This window comes from Peromyscus leucopus, chromosome 13 (assembly GCF_004664715.2).
Source record: "Peromyscus leucopus breed LL Stock chromosome 13, UCI_PerLeu_2.1, whole genome shotgun sequence".
Lineage (NCBI taxonomy): Eukaryota > Metazoa > Chordata > Mammalia > Rodentia > Cricetidae > Peromyscus > Peromyscus leucopus.
In genome coordinates, this window is record NC_051074.1 from 29860707 (window position 1) to 29878449 (window position 17743).

Here is a 17743-nt window from a genome sequence, read left to right on the forward strand (position 1 = left end):
GTCTTTGTTTTGATCAGAAATATATTGTATCATGTATTCACATACTACACTGTACCCCATAAAGATGTACAATTATCATATATATATTAGTATGACTTTGAAAAAAGTATTGAAGGAGATGGAGATGTTAACTACTCTATTTTCATCACTTAACACTTTATACATATATTGAATTATCACACTGTACATATAAATATGTACAATTAAAATAAATTTTGAAAACTATAACTTTAAAGTAACATTTCAGAAAAGGCTGGATAATGGCTCATAAAGATAGTCTCAAACTCTAGAAATGGTCTTAAAATCAATGAGTACAGCTGGGAAGGTAGCCCGGATGGCCGAGTGCTTGCTTTCTTACCATGAAGAACACTCTGGGTTTAATAAGCCCCAGTACTACATGAATCAAGTGTGGTGGCACACGACTATAATATCAGCATTCAAAAAATGGAAGGATGGAGATCAGAAGTTCAAGGTCACCCACAGCTACAAAGTGAGTTTGAGGCCAGCTTGAGCTATATGGGACTCTGACTCCAACAATAATTTATTCTAACTAATTTATGAATGACTGCATGAATGAATGAATGAATGAATGAATGAAAGCATATTATTGGATCCCACAGAGCCATGGGTGTTCAGAAGCAGTGCATCAAATGGTTGCAAGGCCCTTTCTTCATTCATGCTCTTGGGTAATGAACCCCTCTATCCAAATTTGGAGTTCAAGAATGGAGCTTTCCAATACAAATATGCTTATTTAGCTAACTCTTGACAAGTAAGACTAACAACCTTTAGAAAGAAAATTGAAGTCCCTGGGCTAAATTAAGTTTAGGAATTAACTACAAGTTTTAATTCATGATATTCAGCCTTACCATAATAAGATGTCATTGAAACTTCATTATATAGTACATGAGACTAATAACAGCTACGTAACCAAGCTCTTCCTAACTTTCTCCTTTCATGTTGCCCAAAGTTGTGGGAAATCCCTTATTTTGTGGTTCCAAACCACCAAAGAACCAACTCTGAAGATTAGGGAGATGACTCATGGTCAAGAGCACTTGCTGCTCTTGCAGAGGACCCGGGTTTAGTTCCTAGCACCTACACAGTGGCTTTCAAGCAGGAAAGTGCCAGACACATTTGTGGTGCTCATCCATCCATGTAGGAAAATTACTAAAACACATTTTTAAAAATTCAACTATGAGATTGCAGAATTTAAGTCACAAACTCCTTAGGCAAGGCTAAGTTAATGTGTAACACAGAATCTTCTTAAGCTCTGTCACAGGTCAAAAATATCTAGAAAATTACCTTCCAGTACTGGCATCCCATACTACAACTGTGTGGTCAAAGGACCCTGTGATAATTCTGTCTCCTGAGGTGTCAAATGACAAGGAAATGATTTCTGCCAAATGACCCTGGGGGAAAAAAAACAGATACAGTCATACACATGTGTAGATAAGAGCACTCAGATAAGAATATGTGTAGATAAGAGTACAGTATCATCCAAAAGATGGGAGAAAAGAAAAATGTATGGGGAGACACAGGAAATCCGACTAGGCTGGGCTGGACTGGGCTGGGCAGGGCAGGGTGGGGCGCTGGGCTAGGCTGGGCTGGGGTAGGAAGGGCTATGCATGTGCACAGCTTTCTCTGCAGGGTGACAAGGAGGTTGAGAGATGAGAATTTGGTGATGCGCACAGTAAGTCAGCAAAGTTCATTGTCTTGCACCCTTCAACTGGGTTCATTGCAGGACAATGAAAACGTGATGGGACAGGAACTGGGTTATTTTAAAAATAAAAGAATGTGCTTGGAGAAACTAGAAGAGGTCTTTCCCATTGTCCTGGGAAGGCTAGAAGAGTTGTCTTTGGGTAGTCATGATAATAATGAGTGGAGGGGGACGACAGTAGACAGGATAATCTAGTAACTTTAAAAAGAGAGAAACTTCTATGGTAGTGTGATGGCAACTGGTCGATGATAGGCAGCTGCCCATGACCTGACTTTCCTTTTTCACAGGCTAGAGCTGAGGAGCCCACTGTATGAGACCCTGTGAAGAAGTTCCTCCTACAGCAAATTCTGAGAATCTGGAAAGCGGATCTTGTTTGCAATATGATCATCATTTTCCCAATTATTTCAGTAAATACATACGATTAAATACCTTTATTTCTATTCACTTTGTTTCGTTTTGCTTCTGCACTGTATCCTTGAACACACAATCCTCTTGTCTTAACCTCTGAACTGCTAGGATTACCACCACCCACCCTGTGTATGTGTGTGTGTGTGTGTGTGTGTGTGTCTGTCTGTCTGTCTGTCTGTCTGTCTGTGATGTATGTATATGTGCATGTTTGTGGGTGCACTTGCCTGTGGAGGCCAGAGGTCAACCTCATGTATCTTTCTCCCTCACTATTCACTTTAGTATTTTTGAGACTGAGTCTCTCACTAGACCTAGAGCTGACTGTTAGACTGGGCTGGCTGGCCAGGACCCATCTGTTTCTACCATCCCAGGCACTGGGGATACATGTCTGCGTCACCACACCTGACTTATACATGAATACAAGGAATCCGAACTCAGTGTCTCAGGCTTACTCAGAGGGATTTACCCACTGAGTACCTACTCAGCCCTTGAGTATATTTGTGGATAGTAGAATAGTTTAAAAATCTCATCTACAAATTGACTGACTGACAAGATGAAACATAGCTGAGCATCTGAATTTGGGGCATGCACACAGGCTCCTTTCCACCAGCAGATGGGTATGCAGGCACACGTGGATAGCAGGCCTCGGTGTGCCAAACAGGCCCAGCAGAGACAAGAGCAGGAATATATATTGAAACCACAGACATCAACTAAAACGAAGTTTTCCTGAAAGAAAATGCAATCAAGAAATTCTGTCCCATGCTGATGTTAATAATGTTAGGTTTTCAGATTTAAAAAAGAAAAGCTATTAGGATAACTTTTTTTTTCAAGACAGGGTTTCTCTGCGTAGCTTTGCGCCTTTTCTAGAGCTCACTTGGTAGCCCAGGCTGGCCTCAAACTCACAGACTTTTTAAATGATGATTTTTTTCCCCTCTTGTTTTAGTCTACTTTTAATTTTCTTAGAGAAAGTATTCTGTTTGTGTTTGTCCGGTTTGTTTTGAAAATTCACTTACACTTGTAAAAGAACAAGCAAACTAGGACCACCATCTAATGGTTCCTACTCATTATAATAGGGAGCTACATTTATTTCACTTGTGGACACTTGAGATGGGTGGGACTAAGTGGAGGGTGACAGGTCCTGGGAAAGTGTCAAACATGAGGCGGTGACAGGCAAGACAGAAACCCATCGGCATCCCATCTGTGTGTCATGCCCTTTGCTCTTTCTGCTTCCATCCAGTCCCTTGTCTTTCTGTGTAACTCAGAAGAATTTGAAGCGGGACATGAAAGGAGAGGGAGAGCATGAACCACAATCTCGAAAAGAATCTTCTGGTGTGGTTCTTCGATGGTGTGTCTTCAAATAGGAACAGCCCCTACCCATTCCCTTTCAGTCAGATAGACAAGGGATGCTAAGATTATGTGATTCACATAATAAAAAACAAAAGCTAGGCTGGTTTCTCTACCTTTACGTGAGTCTGACCCAATAGTCAGAAAACCAACTAACTATAGGATCTCTCACAGTTTAAACACCAGTGACTCAAAAACTTCCTCTAACATATTCTTCACTCCATAACAAAATACAACTAATAATCAACACAGACGACAGGCTTATTTACAATATGGACCTACTGTTAGAGTGACCACTTCCTCTCCATTCTGAATGTCCCATAATTTGGCCGTGGTATCCATACTTCCAGTAGCAACCACTGTACTTTGTGGGTTGAATGATAAACACACCTACAACAAATGAAACGGGGGGGGGGGGAGCTTTAGAAACAGGATGTTTCAGACTCTTAATAATGCTTTGAAACTCTTGCAATTACCTTAGCAGATGTCGGTTTAATGGTTTGTGTAAGAACACACCAAGCCATCAGAGTGGGAAACCTGTTGGCTCCAGGTAGAATCCTGAGCAATCTCCTACTAAAGAGAGGCCTTGTTCCTCTCCTGTCACCTGCTCTGTCACAGATTCCCTTTACAGCTTCCAGAACACAGAACAATGAGAGCCAAAGCACAGACCATCTCCTGTGAATTTCATGCTAGGGGCTGTCTGTGTCTTTGTAGCTGTGATCACAGTCCTACTGAGAATGCCTTTCAGTGATTAACTGTGATTTCTGGCTCACTTTGTCAATTCCATGTCCTGGATGGCCTTTCTGCAGGCAGTCTTTCTAGTACTCCCAGACCCATGCCTTTGGTCTTCCCATTAGCAACTGTGCCTATGACTATAACTTCACCACCAGCTTAGTCTGTGTCTGGTTACAATTCCCGAATACTTTCAGCTTTCTTCCTCACTTGCCATCCCATCCTCGTCCCAGGAAACCTTCCATGTCCTTGAGACCTCTGCCTTGTCTCCTGGTCTGTCATTACCATTCAGCTGAAGGCACTGGGAGCATCACTGCCTCGGGCATACGCAGCCTACACATTCAACAGGGTTCCCAGAAGTTATCTTACAGCTCCTGTGATAACCTCATCAACCCTCATGGAGTCATTTCTCTAATGATAAGCAAATGAAAACCAGAGAAGAGGTCTGCTCATCACACTTAGATGCCAGTCACATCACATGGCTGCTTATAGTCATTGCAGGCTACCCTAAACGTATCTGTGAATGATTAAATCTTAAGTGGTGGGAATTACATGGACAATCCATGCAGACTAAAAATACTGGGTCAAGGTTTGAAAACTCAATATAAAAATAACCTTCACTCTCACTATGGAGTCCTAAAAAGAAGGGGAAGAGGAACGTAAAGGAGTCTTCAGAATGTCAACTGTACTCACGATCTCTGCCGTGTGGCCCCTGAAGGTGTGGTAACACTTTCCCGACTCTGCACTCCAGAGTTTACAGGTCTTGTCAAAGGACCCAGTGGCAATTTTGTCACTGCGAATTTTAAAGGTCTGGATTTTAGAAACAAATTTGGCCACATTGCACGATACCCTGAACTGAGACTAGACATGCTGACATGCGGCTATCATCCTACTTGGGCATACACTGCACTGTTAAAATAAGAAGCAGTTTCCTGCTTGCTCCGGTGAATTACAAAGTCAAGGTCTGATTTCTAAAGGTATCAACTCATATGCATGGGTGTCAAAGACATCTCATTAGAGGTATGAATATATTTTTGCAATTAAACAATTAACATAAGAACAATGTAACTTCAGAAAAGAGTGAGAGAACTAGTCCTGTCCCACACCAGCTACACGGGTGAGCGATCCCTGCATCCCATCTGGGCAGCACAGTAGCGCTAAACCTGTTGGTGGTAGCACAGGTGAGCCAGCCCAGAGGGCTTGAGAGGAGGAAAACTGACCCTGCCCCCCCCCCCTGTATGCCCCCTACAGCAATCGGGAGAGAGGGACAAATAGTAGAGCTGGGTCTAGCAATATGAGCGAGGGGGACCTAGACCTGAGGGCCTGAGAGCAGGAAAACTGCCCCCCACTCCTTGCTGCAGGCTTCATTGGGTGAGCTGGCTGAGGCAATGCTGGAGCTCACCAGGGTAGTGACCACAACGAGGGAAAGCTAGAGAGCTGACCAACCCAGCTACCGCTTAGGCCCAGAACAAGGGCTATGAGTTGGCCTACCACAACATCCACCAAATCTATGAACTGTTGGAGCAGGTGAAGGAAATGAGCCTACAGATCCAAAACAGCAGGATCTCCATGACACAGGACAACAGGATATCCAAGAGGAGCCCCAGTGAGATCCCATTATTGGTGGTGTAGTAGAAACCAGAGGAATTGAGCCAGACTAATGATTCATGGTAATGAACACTTACAAGTAAAGATGAATAGACTAAAGAGTAAACTGTGTGTCTCAATGAGCCACACTACAGCTTCCATGACAAGATTCTTCTTCTGTTTTTTGTTTTCGTTTTGTTTGGTTTTGGGTTTTTCTTTTAAATTTAGTTTTGATTTGCAGTGGAGGGAGATAAATGGACTCTGAATACATGATGTAAAATCCACAAAGAACCAATAAAAGTATATAAAGGAAAAATTAGCTATATGAATTTCAATAATATGTAATCTTAGCTATATGGACATAGAAAAACTCTATTGTAGGTATGCAGAAGGGAAACACTAAATTTTAAAGGGGGAAAGTCAGAGAGATAAGTCTAGGAAAGCAAGTCGTTGATAAGATCTTGAGAAGTTGGACTTCAGTGATTCCTTGAGAAAATAACACCAAATTAATCCTGTTGCAGAGGCATTTTCAGAGGATAGACTCAAAGACTAGAATACTGTGGGCAGAAGAAATGGTTCAATTGGTCAACTTCTTGCTTCACAAGCATGAAGTCCTGAGTTCAAGGCCCAGAACCCACACGAGAAAGCCACATATTGGAGCAGGAGAGACAGCACAAGAGTTAAGAGTCTGCACTGTCCTTGGAGAGGACCTGAGTTTGATTCCCAGCACCAATATCAAGTGGCTCATAATTGCCTACACTCCAGTTCTAGGAGATCCAGTGCCCTCTCTGGTCTCCACAGGTACTGTATTCACATGCATGCACTTGCAGAGAGAGAGAGAGAGAGAGAGAGAGAGAGAGAGAGAGAGAGAGAGAGAGAGAGAGAGAGAGAGACTGAGAGAGAGAGAGAGAGAGAGAGAGAGAGAGAGAGAGAGAGAGAGAGAGAGAGAGAGAGAGAGAGAGACTTGGGTCTTTTTCAAACAAAAGGCTGTGTTGACTTTAGGACAGGGCTATTGTCCTTACTCAAAGGGTATAAATAGGTTAGCCTCATTGTCCCTCCATCTTAGCACTGAAATCTTTCATTTCACCCACAATCCATATTTATTTACCCTTTTCAGAAAGTCTTGTCCACCCGGTGGGATTATTTGTTGCAGTGGTTTGGTTGGGTTGGGTTGGGTTTGCCTCAGACAGGGTCTCATTACACAGTCCAGACTGGCCTCAGTCCGAAGATTCTCTTGTCTTCGCCTCCTGAGTGACTCCAGATGTGCACCTTCATACCTGGCATTTTATTTTATTTTATTAAGAATCTAACTGTCTGGAGAGATGACTCAGTGGTTAAAATCACTGGCTGTTCTTCCAGAGGCCCTGAGTTCAATTCCCAGCAATCACATGGAGGCTCACAACCATCTATGATGAGATCTGGTGTCCTCTTCTGGCATGTAGGCATGTATGCAGGCAGAACATTGTATAATAATATATATATATATAAAATCTTTTTAAAAAAAGAATCTAAAATATTTGTTTTCTTTTGTTTCTCTGGTGTTTTCATTTTTCTTTTCCAAACCCAGGCTCTTGCCTATGCTGGACAAGTGTTCTACCACTGAACTATATCACTCAGTCCCTACATTATCATTACATATTTATCTTGCTGAAGATTCATTTTTTTTCAGAAGCATAAGGACTGGGCCATAAGGTCCAAGTCACATATACTAAAGAAAGTTATAAATGCCCAGGACAGGCATAGAACTTACATTTGTCCAGACAACATTGATATCTTGCCTTTTTCCTCTGGTCCCAGGCTACCCGCTCAGTGTACCTGCAATCACTCTTGACTAAAGGAAGCAAGGACTTTCTGTGGATGCTCCAGGGTAGCTCATCCTGGTGAACACCCACAGAATGCCCAAAAGCTTCCTGACAATCTAGGCTGGTCAGGTTCCAGAGTCTCAAAAGAGCTCCTCCTGTGACGTGGTGATTTGAAACAAAATGGCCACCCAGGGGAGTGCCACTATTTGAGGTGTGTCCTTGCATGGGTGTGGTCTTGTTTGAGGAAGTGAGGCATTATGGCGGTGGGCTTGGAAGCCTCACATACGCTCAAGATACCACCCAGTGTTTTAGACCACTTCCTGTTGGCTGAAAGATGGAGAACTCTCAGTTACCTTTCTAGCACCATGTCTGCCTGCATGCTGCCATGTCCCACCAGGATGAAAATGAACTGAACTTGTGAAACTGTAAGCCACCACCTCAATTAAATATTTTCCTTTATAAGTGTTTGGGTGGAAGCTCCACCGAAGTCCCTGGCACCCTGGCATCCTATACCCAAAAGGTCTGGAATGTTCTGGTGGAAAAGCCATCTCAGTTCCCCCCACCCATCTCTTTCCTGCCTCTTCAAAGCCCGCCAGACACAGCTCCTCCCCGAGAGAGGCTCAAGACCACTCCCACCGGGTATTTAAGCTACATCCCAGAAAACAGACATGTGGTTTTCGTTCTCTCATCCCCACCTCCTCTCTTGGGGCCAGAGAATCACCCGGGAACGCTTTACCCTGTTTCTAATTCGGTCTAATTTGGTCTGATTTGGATTGCTGCATCGGCGGAGAGGTTTATTGGGGTGCAAAAAACTTATCAATAAGAGTTGCCATGGTCATGGTGTCTCTTCACAGCAATAGAAACCCCAACTAAAACACATGGCATCTGGTCCAAGACATCAAGGCATTTTACTTTCACTTCTGCTGCCTTTCAATGTCTGTTCAGCATGACCTCAAAGACTTGTGAGTTACCTCAGTCCATTTTGCTGGCCTTCCTGCCCTTCAAACACATAAGTCTCAAGCTGCCATTGTCTCTTAGTCAATTTGTACTCCATGGCAAACTGTTCTCTATGTCTTTATGTCTTATAGGTTCAGTGTTTTAATAATTACACTTTTGAGCCAAAACTTACCCTTTACTTTATAAAAACACACAAACACTAAGTGAGCAACACACACACACACACACACACACACACACACACACACATGCCATCTTATTCTTTGATAGCTATCTCAAATTCATTTCTCTGAAACCAAAATGCAGTGAGGTGCAATGGAAAACTCTGCTCTAGCTCATAAATAAATCATCAGTCTGGAATGACTATTTTCATAATTTGACATGTGAATTTTCTTCAGAGGCATGGGTAGACTTCAATAGAACAACCGGAATATATGCCTCTCTCCAGAAAACTTTGTTCACACAAGAGTATCATGCCTGTTAAATAGACTACTAAGGAACATTTAGTAAAATTAAACACTGTATCAGTATTTTAAAGGTATTAATTTAATTTCAATAAAAGATTTTTATTGCTACAGATTAGTTTAATATGGTACTATAAAAATTATTATTCTCTATAATGTAAAAAATGTATGCATCAAAGTTAATTCTTCTGCATAGTTTATCAGTTTACAATACCAATTTAAGTTGTTTGTGCCATCCTAATTAATGTATTTTGGGAATGTATTTTAAAAGATATAATGGCACTAGAAGCCCACATGTTGATTGTTTTAACTGTGATGCAAAATGTCTAGTCTCTCCTGGGAGTCAGCCCAGCCTAGTAGATTCAGTTGAGGCAGGTCCAGTCCCCTCCTCCCTACACCAAGGCTGAACAAAATGACTCAGTATAGGCCCCAGGTTCTAAAAAGCCAGCTCATGCACTTGCCTTGGAGGAGGTGGGAATGGGGGGTGGACTGGGGGGGAAGGCTGGGGGGTGGGATGAGGGAGGACAGGGAAATCCGTGGCTGATATGTAAAATAAAATTATTTATAAAATAAAAATATTTAAAAATAATAATTAAAAAAAGTCTAGTCTAAATGCAAACAGTCTTGCAGACTCCATTGTCTCCCTCTGCAGCTCTGTCAAAGAAGGCGCCAAGCACTGTGAGGGCTGATCCCCTGCCTCCTCACATGTCCCTTTGACCCTTCAGTCTGCCAGAACAATCTTTGTCAGAAGCATTTTTTTACTGTTCCATTCCTGTATTCACAAGCCTCTGTGAGCAGTCCAGCCCTGCAGGGTAAAGTGTGCCTCCACCCAGCATGCTGACCTCAGCCTTGCACCCCTCTTTGGGAAACAGTCCCTTCAGAGACAGACCAGCGGCTTGCTGGGCTGTTGGTGAATCGCCAATATAAAAGCCCAAGGGGCTACTGCCCCTCCCCTGGTATTAGTCACCAGGCTTCCACCTTCAGGGTTCAGCTTTATGTGAGTCACCTTAAGACACCCAAACCAGGAGGAATCTCCTTGGTTTCCTCCTCTTAGCCCTTTAACCATTTACCATTTTGTTGTTGTCATGATGGTGAGATCATAAATAAATCATATTCCTCAAACCATTTTCACTAATGGAAAAAGTCATTGTAAGGGGTCCATTGTGAAAGAAAAGTCTGATTTTTGAAATTTTACTCAAATGTATACACCCACGTGGCACCCTTATGACGGAAAACCAAGGTCTCTGAACTCACTTAACTGGCTCAGGGTCAGCAAATGGATCACCTGGGTTACAGAAATCTGACTGAATCCCCACAATTCCTAGCTTTGTTTTCTTTCAAATGGGATGAGGAGGAGCTTGAGAGATGGTTGGGAGTAAAGGTGCCTGCTGCCCGACCTGAGATGAGACTCATCTCTTGGTCCCTATGTGGTAAAAGAAGGGAAGTGAAATATCCTCTGGCCACCACATACGCACTTTGGCATCTGGGTGCGTGTGTATCTATCTGTCTATATCTTTATCTATATCTATATCTATATCTATATCTATATCTATATCTATATCTATATCTATATCTATATCTATATCTTTATCTTTATCTATATCTATCTATATAATTTTATATATATGAAATTTTAAAAATTGAACATATATTTTAAGATTTTAAAGAGGATGAGAAATTTGAAGAATTTAAATACACTAGAAGGACAAATTCCATTGGCTCTTACTCAGAACTTCATCGGGAAGAACTTTCTCAAACATTTCTCTTACTGCTCTCATAGAAGACAGAAACCCTCTTTTCGTCTTTGCACCTCATTAGTTTAGGTAATATTTTTTAATTATTTTGATAACTTGTTCAATTAGATTCCATAGTAATTTCCACAAGGATGGTTGAAAGCCTAGGTGTGTGGACATACAATGACCTCTTGAGAAGACCAGACTCTCACCACAGGAGAGTCAAAGACAGTGACGGGTAGGTGGCTTTGTGGCTACAAACACTCACAGTGGCATGGGCATCAGAAACATGGGTGAAAACAGAATTGCTGAGTCAGCTGGCCAGAGGTTGGCCTGAAAGGGGCAGCCATTGTTCTTGACACTGTTTCTTTAGCATATTACTATACACATATTTTTTCTGCCCCACAAGACTGAATATTCACTTAAAAGTGAAAGAAACCATGTTATACAGTTGATGCATGTCATATTCTCCAGAGCCATGAGCACAGTGCTGAACGTCAATAAGAGCCACTTCTCGGGAATTTCAAACTTCAGCTGAGTCTCTACACTGTGATCCTGGGAAGGGCACTTCAGCTTCCAACATTTTGTAAAACTGATGCCTATCCCAGAGGCAATAAACATTAAAAGAGACTTGGAAAGGCTTCCAAGGAACATGGCAGAAACTCAATAAATCTTAGTCCTGTCTTCTTCCCTTGTCAAGCAGTAGGTGGCAGGATGAATACAGGAATGACGAAGGAGTGAGGGGATGGAATGAACATACCCGTAAGGATTGTTGAAGGCTATGGCATAAACCACGTTCCTGTGGCCCTCCAGCGTGTGCAGCTCCTCTCCAGATGCAGTGTCCCACACCTTGCACGTCCGATCATAGCTTCCTGTGATGAAGCTAGCACAGGGAATATGAGCACATTGCATGATAAAAATAACAGGCATTGCACTCATCGATACCTCGCTGGGTTTTATGTTTTGGTTTTGGTTTTGTTTTCTCCCCACTGGATAATAACCCCTTTACCATCCTTTAGTATGCTTTTAATATTGGAAATCATACATTCAAAACAAAGAACAGTTTGCAAATCCTTTAATTTAAAATATCACTAAATAGAAAAGTAAACCTTCCAGCTCTATTCCTATAATACATACTCTTATACAATTAAAGTGTGTGCTATAATGACTTGTAAAACTTTTGCGAAACTGCACATCTTCATTGTGAGTAGGACTATGCTCCCGGTTGTTCAGATTATAGCTTTTGACATTACTATTGGCCCTCTCTTCCCTGCACTCTACACACCCCTGTCATTATATTCTGCAATATCAAAATGTGTTTCTATTTGAGAGTCATTTAATCTGAGCTGCTTTATGACAGTAATCATAGCAGACGGATAAGACATATTTGCATGTCTGTGTACCAAAATGATCCTTTTATCTCAAATTTTCTGAACACAGCCTTGGTGGTTCTAAGCGTCATACACCAAAACAGAGCTAGACAGGACAGGCCCACTCTGAACGAACACATGCCAATCAGTCACAGTGCTGCATCAGGCACAGTGCTGCCCCTGATTGGCAGCTCCTACAGCCCAGGCAAAGATGCAGGTGCCCAGTGATGTGAGTCTTCTTGGTCTCAGCTGTAGTTCTCGATGACACCTCTCACACAAAATTACACAAACGCACAGAGAACTTGGGCTACAGCCATGGTAACAAGCGCTTTCCTCTGTGGTCATCAGGGTCAGACAATCCAGGAGATGGGCACATTAGTTCTGTAACTAACTGAACTACTTGAGAACCCCTCGGGAATGTTCATCCTTGGCTTGCTACAAGTTAAAAGGAGCAAGGGGACCTTACCAGGAGCCTGCTTTGTTGAGCGCCACATTGGTCAACGGCAATATGTGTGCTCTGAGAACCTTCAATAGAAGGAAACACCGTTTATTGTGGACTCACACCAAATTAAATGTATCCATTTGCACTTCAAAAAATGGTGACATTTGATGTATTCTTAAATATATGTGGTAAATGGACAAGATCCAGCAGTCAACCAAACGAGTAATAAAACAGCAGTGTGTCTCCGATAAAGACAAACCATACTCTCAATAGCCATAGATAATTGTGAAAAGTAATTGACTCTTTACTTCCCATCAATACCAATTTACTGTTGAGATAAACTATGGCTACCAACGAAGATTCTAAACGGCACTTTTTTGTGACATTGTCTTGTACATGCTGCATATGGTTTCCTATGGATGTTTGAACAGTGTACATAAGAAAAAACCTTAAATGTTTCAAATACACTTTACAATTCATTGTTCTTTTTTTAATCCTAAAACTGTCTTCAAGTTGGAATGCCTCATTTATCCTGAAATCCCTACATTATCTATCAGTTAGTGGATGTTCATTGACGAAATACAGTAATTGAATAACTTATAAGTTGAAGGGTTAGCTAGGGTTAGTCAGCCTCAGATATGTCTGCTTCCAGAGTACAACTACTAATAGGTTCCTTTTTTGGCTATCAAGTATGTTCCCTTACATGAGAACTCACAAGGGCAAGGTAGTTACACAGCTTATATTTGTAATTAAACAGTGCCACCTGCTGTAGAAAAAAAAAACAAAGCATGAAAAGCTTTACTTTCTGGGAACTTGAATGGATAAGAACCAAGGAGAACCTGGACATATCAGGTAGAACCAATGAACACAAAATATAAAGAATGTCTGTTATAATAATAATAATAATAATAATAATAATAATAATAATACTTCAAAACATAAAGTCAGTGTAACATGAAGCAATCTTAGAACAATTTTTTAAATTTAATTTAAAAAGCTGTTCTTAAGTAATTACACAGATACAATTGTTATATTTCTAATTTAGTCAGAAACTAACAAAGAAAAAAGCATATTTATACTACATTTAGTTAATAATTCACTAGCTTGTAGTTTTGTTCATGATATAGCTGAAAATAGGAAATGTTGATATATCATGAAATACAACTTCTTAGAAGTACTGTAACTAGAAAATAATCTTAATAATTCAATTAAAAAGGGAAATAAATTCACTGCAAATCCTTATTGAGCATCTCAAGAAGTTAGCATTGTGAACTTCATTCATTCTTTCAACAAATACTTGGCCAAATGCAGGCAGAACACTAAAACCACAAGCAAGTACTTTACTAGAAAAAAAAAACTAGTTGGGTGGTGGTGGTGGCGCACACTTTTAATCCCTGCACTCAGAAGTCAGGGACAGGTGGATCTCTGTGAGTTCCAGACTAGCCTGGTCTACAAAGAGAGTTCCAGGACAGCTGGGACTGTTTCACAGAGAAACCACTTCTTGAAAAAAAAGAAAGAAGAGAAGGAAGGAAGGGAGGGAGGGAGGGAGGGAGGGAGGGAGGGAAGGAGGAAGGAAGGAAGGAACTAAACGTGTTTTAAGGAAAGATCTCACTTGTAAGAGAAATCAGTAATGTACCCAAGTTGTCCTTCCTAGTGTCCCTAACCATAACTTTAGCAGATAACAGCCATGGTCCTGGTGTCCCTAAGCACTACTTACCTTGAACAAGTAGAAGTTGTGGTCACAATGCTGCCTAAGTTTCTCCTGCAGCCGCTGGACCAGGAGTCTGACTTGCTGTGTTCGAGACACTGTGATCAGAGGCTCCACTTTCTGGATCTCTTCTACTAAGGTGTTGACATCAGTACTGAAATTCACCCCAAAACATTTGCATGTCAAATGTGCATCTATGCTCACAACATGAAGAAATCCATCATTTTGAGCTGGGGGGACATGGCTTGGTGGGTAAAGGTGCATACTACACAGGCATGAAGACCTAAGTTTGAATCCCCAAAAGTTGGATGCACAGTACAAGTGCAAGTAATCACTGTGCTACTCTGGGGAGGTGGAGGCAGAACCAGAACACTCTTGTTTTCTGGTAGAAAAAAGTTCAAGACCAAAGCTTGTGACTTCTTTGAATTGCTGTGGGATGGTCTGTATGTCAAATCTGTTGCTCTGATTGGTCAATAAATAAAACACTGATTGGCCAGTGGCCAGGCAGGAAGTATAGGCAGGACAAACAGAGAGGAGAACTGAGAGAACAGGAAGGCAGAAGGAGACACTGCCAGCCACCGCCATGACAAGCAACAAGTGAAGACGCTGGTAAGCCACAAGCTCCATGGCAAGGTATAAATTTATAGAAATGGATTAATTTAAGCTGTAAGAACAGTTAGCAAGAAGCCTGGCATGGATATACAGTTTGTAAGCAATATAAGTCTCTGTGTTTACTTGGTTGGGTCTGCCCAACCTCTGCCCACTCTCTGACAGTCCATCAGCGTTATGAAATACTTCTTTACTGAGGAAACATCAGGCTCAATTGTGTCTTTTAAACTCAATAGCCAGTACTCCTCAGAAGTGTTAAGGCTACCAACAAAAAGGAAAGTCTGAGAAACTGGTACAGCCAAGAAGAACTTAAGGAGACATGAAGACTAGATGACCTATGGGCTCCTGGCTAGAGTCCTGGAACACAGAAGGGAAAAGGGGTAACCTCAGAGAGTTTGTGTACAGTTTGGACCTGGACTGATGATAACATATCAATACTACTATGCTGACTGTGACAATTCTACCAAGCCAACCTAGGACACTAAATAGGGAAAACTGGCCACTCTGTCTTAAATCATTTTCTAAAGCTGTTCTAGAGTAGCCAGCTCATATTTTGAAACAGTCCTGCTCAGAAAAAGAAAAGAAGTAGCAGAGTGATGGCCTTGTAGCTGGAAGCTTTCCTTTGTCCCACCCAGTCTGGCAGCTGCTCAGACCCAAGTAAACACACAGAGGCTTATATCAATTATGAATTGCATGGCCATGGCCTATGGCTCAATTTTCTTTCCAGCTTTTATAACTAAACTCAGCCCATTTCAATCTATCTATGAGTCACGACATGTTCTGTGGCTTTACCTGTGTGCCTTTATGTGATGCTCCCTGGATGGCAGGATAGCATCTCTCCTGCCTCTCCTTTCTCTTCTTATCTATCCTCAATTTCTGATCCACCTATAACCTGACTTGCCATAGGCCAAATGGCTTTATTTATCAACCAATCAGAGCAACACATATTCACAGAGTACAGAAAGACATCCCACAGTACTTCCTTTTTTCTGTCTAATCAAAAAGGAAGGTTTTAACTTTAACATAGTAAGATTATATATAATAGAACAGTTATCAAGTAAGAATTACAGTTACAATAACAATTTGTAACCAGCCCCCTAAACAAAGACAAACATTCATAATCCATTTTTTGGGAATGTGGGCTTGTGTTCAAGGCTACTTCATGCTGATAGGGGGTGCTGGTAGTCTTATAGGGATCCTGAGAAAATTAGAGATAATATTTAAGTCCTGGGAAGACCAGCTATAACCTTTGTTGATAGGTGACCAGTGAATTTTGCAAGGTGAAATGGTTCTTCAGGTTCCTGCTTCACAGAAGAGACTGACAATATTCAACAGGACACAGGAAGAAATGACTAAAAAACTCTAGATCTATTGGCTGAAGATGGATGCCCCAACATTACAGAGGAACTTTGGATGACTGTCCAGGCAGGCAGGCAGCTGTCTCTGTCATTTTCAGAATTTTTGGAAGTTGCTTATAGTGTACTTCCTGTTTACCTAGGTAATATTATATCTTTCTGGGTTCTTTGATGTAGTTAAATGTAGTTAAAGACTAAATAGTTATAATTATAGCCTTCCTTAGTCATGATAAAAGTTAAATTAGATATAAAATTTTAGACTCACAAATATAGGATAGATGATAGAAATATTTTCTTTAATTATGCCAAATATAGACTAGATATTGTAACTGTAATTCTTGCTTGATAACTGTTTGCTATATGTAATTTTACTATGTTAAAGTTAAAACCTTCCTTTTGATTAGACAGAAAAGGGGAAGTGCTGTGGGATGTCCTTCTGTACTCTGTGAATATGTGTTGCTCTGATTGGCTGATACATAAAGCCATCTGGCCTATGGCAAGTCAGGTTATAGCTAGGTGGGAAACTGAAGAGAGAGACAGGAAGAAAGGCAGAAGGGAGAGAGATACCAGAACTGCCAGGAGAAGCAAGATGTGAAAATACCAATAAGCCATGGCCATGTGGCAACTTATAGATTAGTAGAAATGGGTTAAGTTATAGGACCTAGATAGCGAGAAGCCTGAGCCATTAGGCCATACAGTTTATAAGTAATATAAGCCTCTGTGTGTTTATTTGGGACCAAGCAGCTGCGGGACATGGGTGGGAAAGATTCATCCCAATTGCAAGGCCCAGGCAGGACCACAGAAACTTCCAGCTACATGGCCTTTATGTTTCTAATAATAGTTATTCAGCCCAGCCATGCACACATCCTCTTTGGGGTGTTCATCTAAAAGGTTCTGATATAAAGCACGTGCTACATTGCATGGCTAACTTACCTTGGACTGAGCTCAAGCAAATCTATGGATTTGGTCTTTAGTTCTCCACCTTTTTCGTATTCCAGCATAATTCCTGTAAAAAAAAAAAAAAAAAAAAAAAAAAAAAAAAAAACCCACAGGCGTGATATAAAGTGCTGAAGAAAGGCTAGGGAAAGGTTTATGCACTTTGAGTTCTTTTTTTAAAACTTTTGCTTTTCAGATTTTTAATTGTTTTGTGTAGTATATGCACAAGTTCATGTGGCTATATATACATGCAAAAGAGGGTGTGCACATACTTGCGTGAGCACATCCGTAGAAGCCAGAGGTCAATGCCATGTATTTCATTTACCATTCTCCACTTTATTTTTCGAGGCAAGGTCTCTCAAGCTCATCAGTCTGACTAGGCTAGCTTGCCAGTGAGCATCTGGGGTTTGCCAGTATCTGCCTCCCTAGTGCTAGGATGCCTTAGATCTGAAATCCGGTCCACAATCTTGTGTGGTACTGTTGTTTGAATATGAACTCTCCCCCACCCCCCATCAGCCAGTGATGCTTTTAAGGAAGGTCACGAAACCTTTAGGAGGTAGAGCCTCCTTAGCAGAAGTGGGTCAT

General features: G+C 41.4%; 1 protein-coding gene across 2 annotated transcripts in view; it reads right to left on the minus strand.

Annotated features, from left to right (window-relative positions):
• The window catches only part of Daw1 (dynein assembly factor with WD repeats 1), a 43326-nt gene that overhangs the window by 13733 nt on the left and 11850 nt on the right, over positions 1-17743 (minus strand). For both annotated transcript variants that reach the window (XM_028874103.2, XM_037210202.1), the window contains exons 2-8: positions 17156-17228; positions 14268-14412; positions 12575-12633; positions 11499-11621; positions 4889-4988; positions 3746-3853; positions 1300-1406 (exon numbers count right to left, since the gene is read on the minus strand). In XM_028874103.2, coding sequence (XP_028729936.2) covers positions 1300-1406; positions 3746-3853; positions 4889-4988; positions 11499-11621; positions 12575-12633; positions 14268-14412; positions 17156-17228 — 715 coding nt within the window. The remainder of the gene's footprint in view (positions 1-1299; positions 1407-3745; positions 3854-4888; positions 4989-11498; positions 11622-12574; positions 12634-14267; positions 14413-17155; positions 17229-17743) is intronic.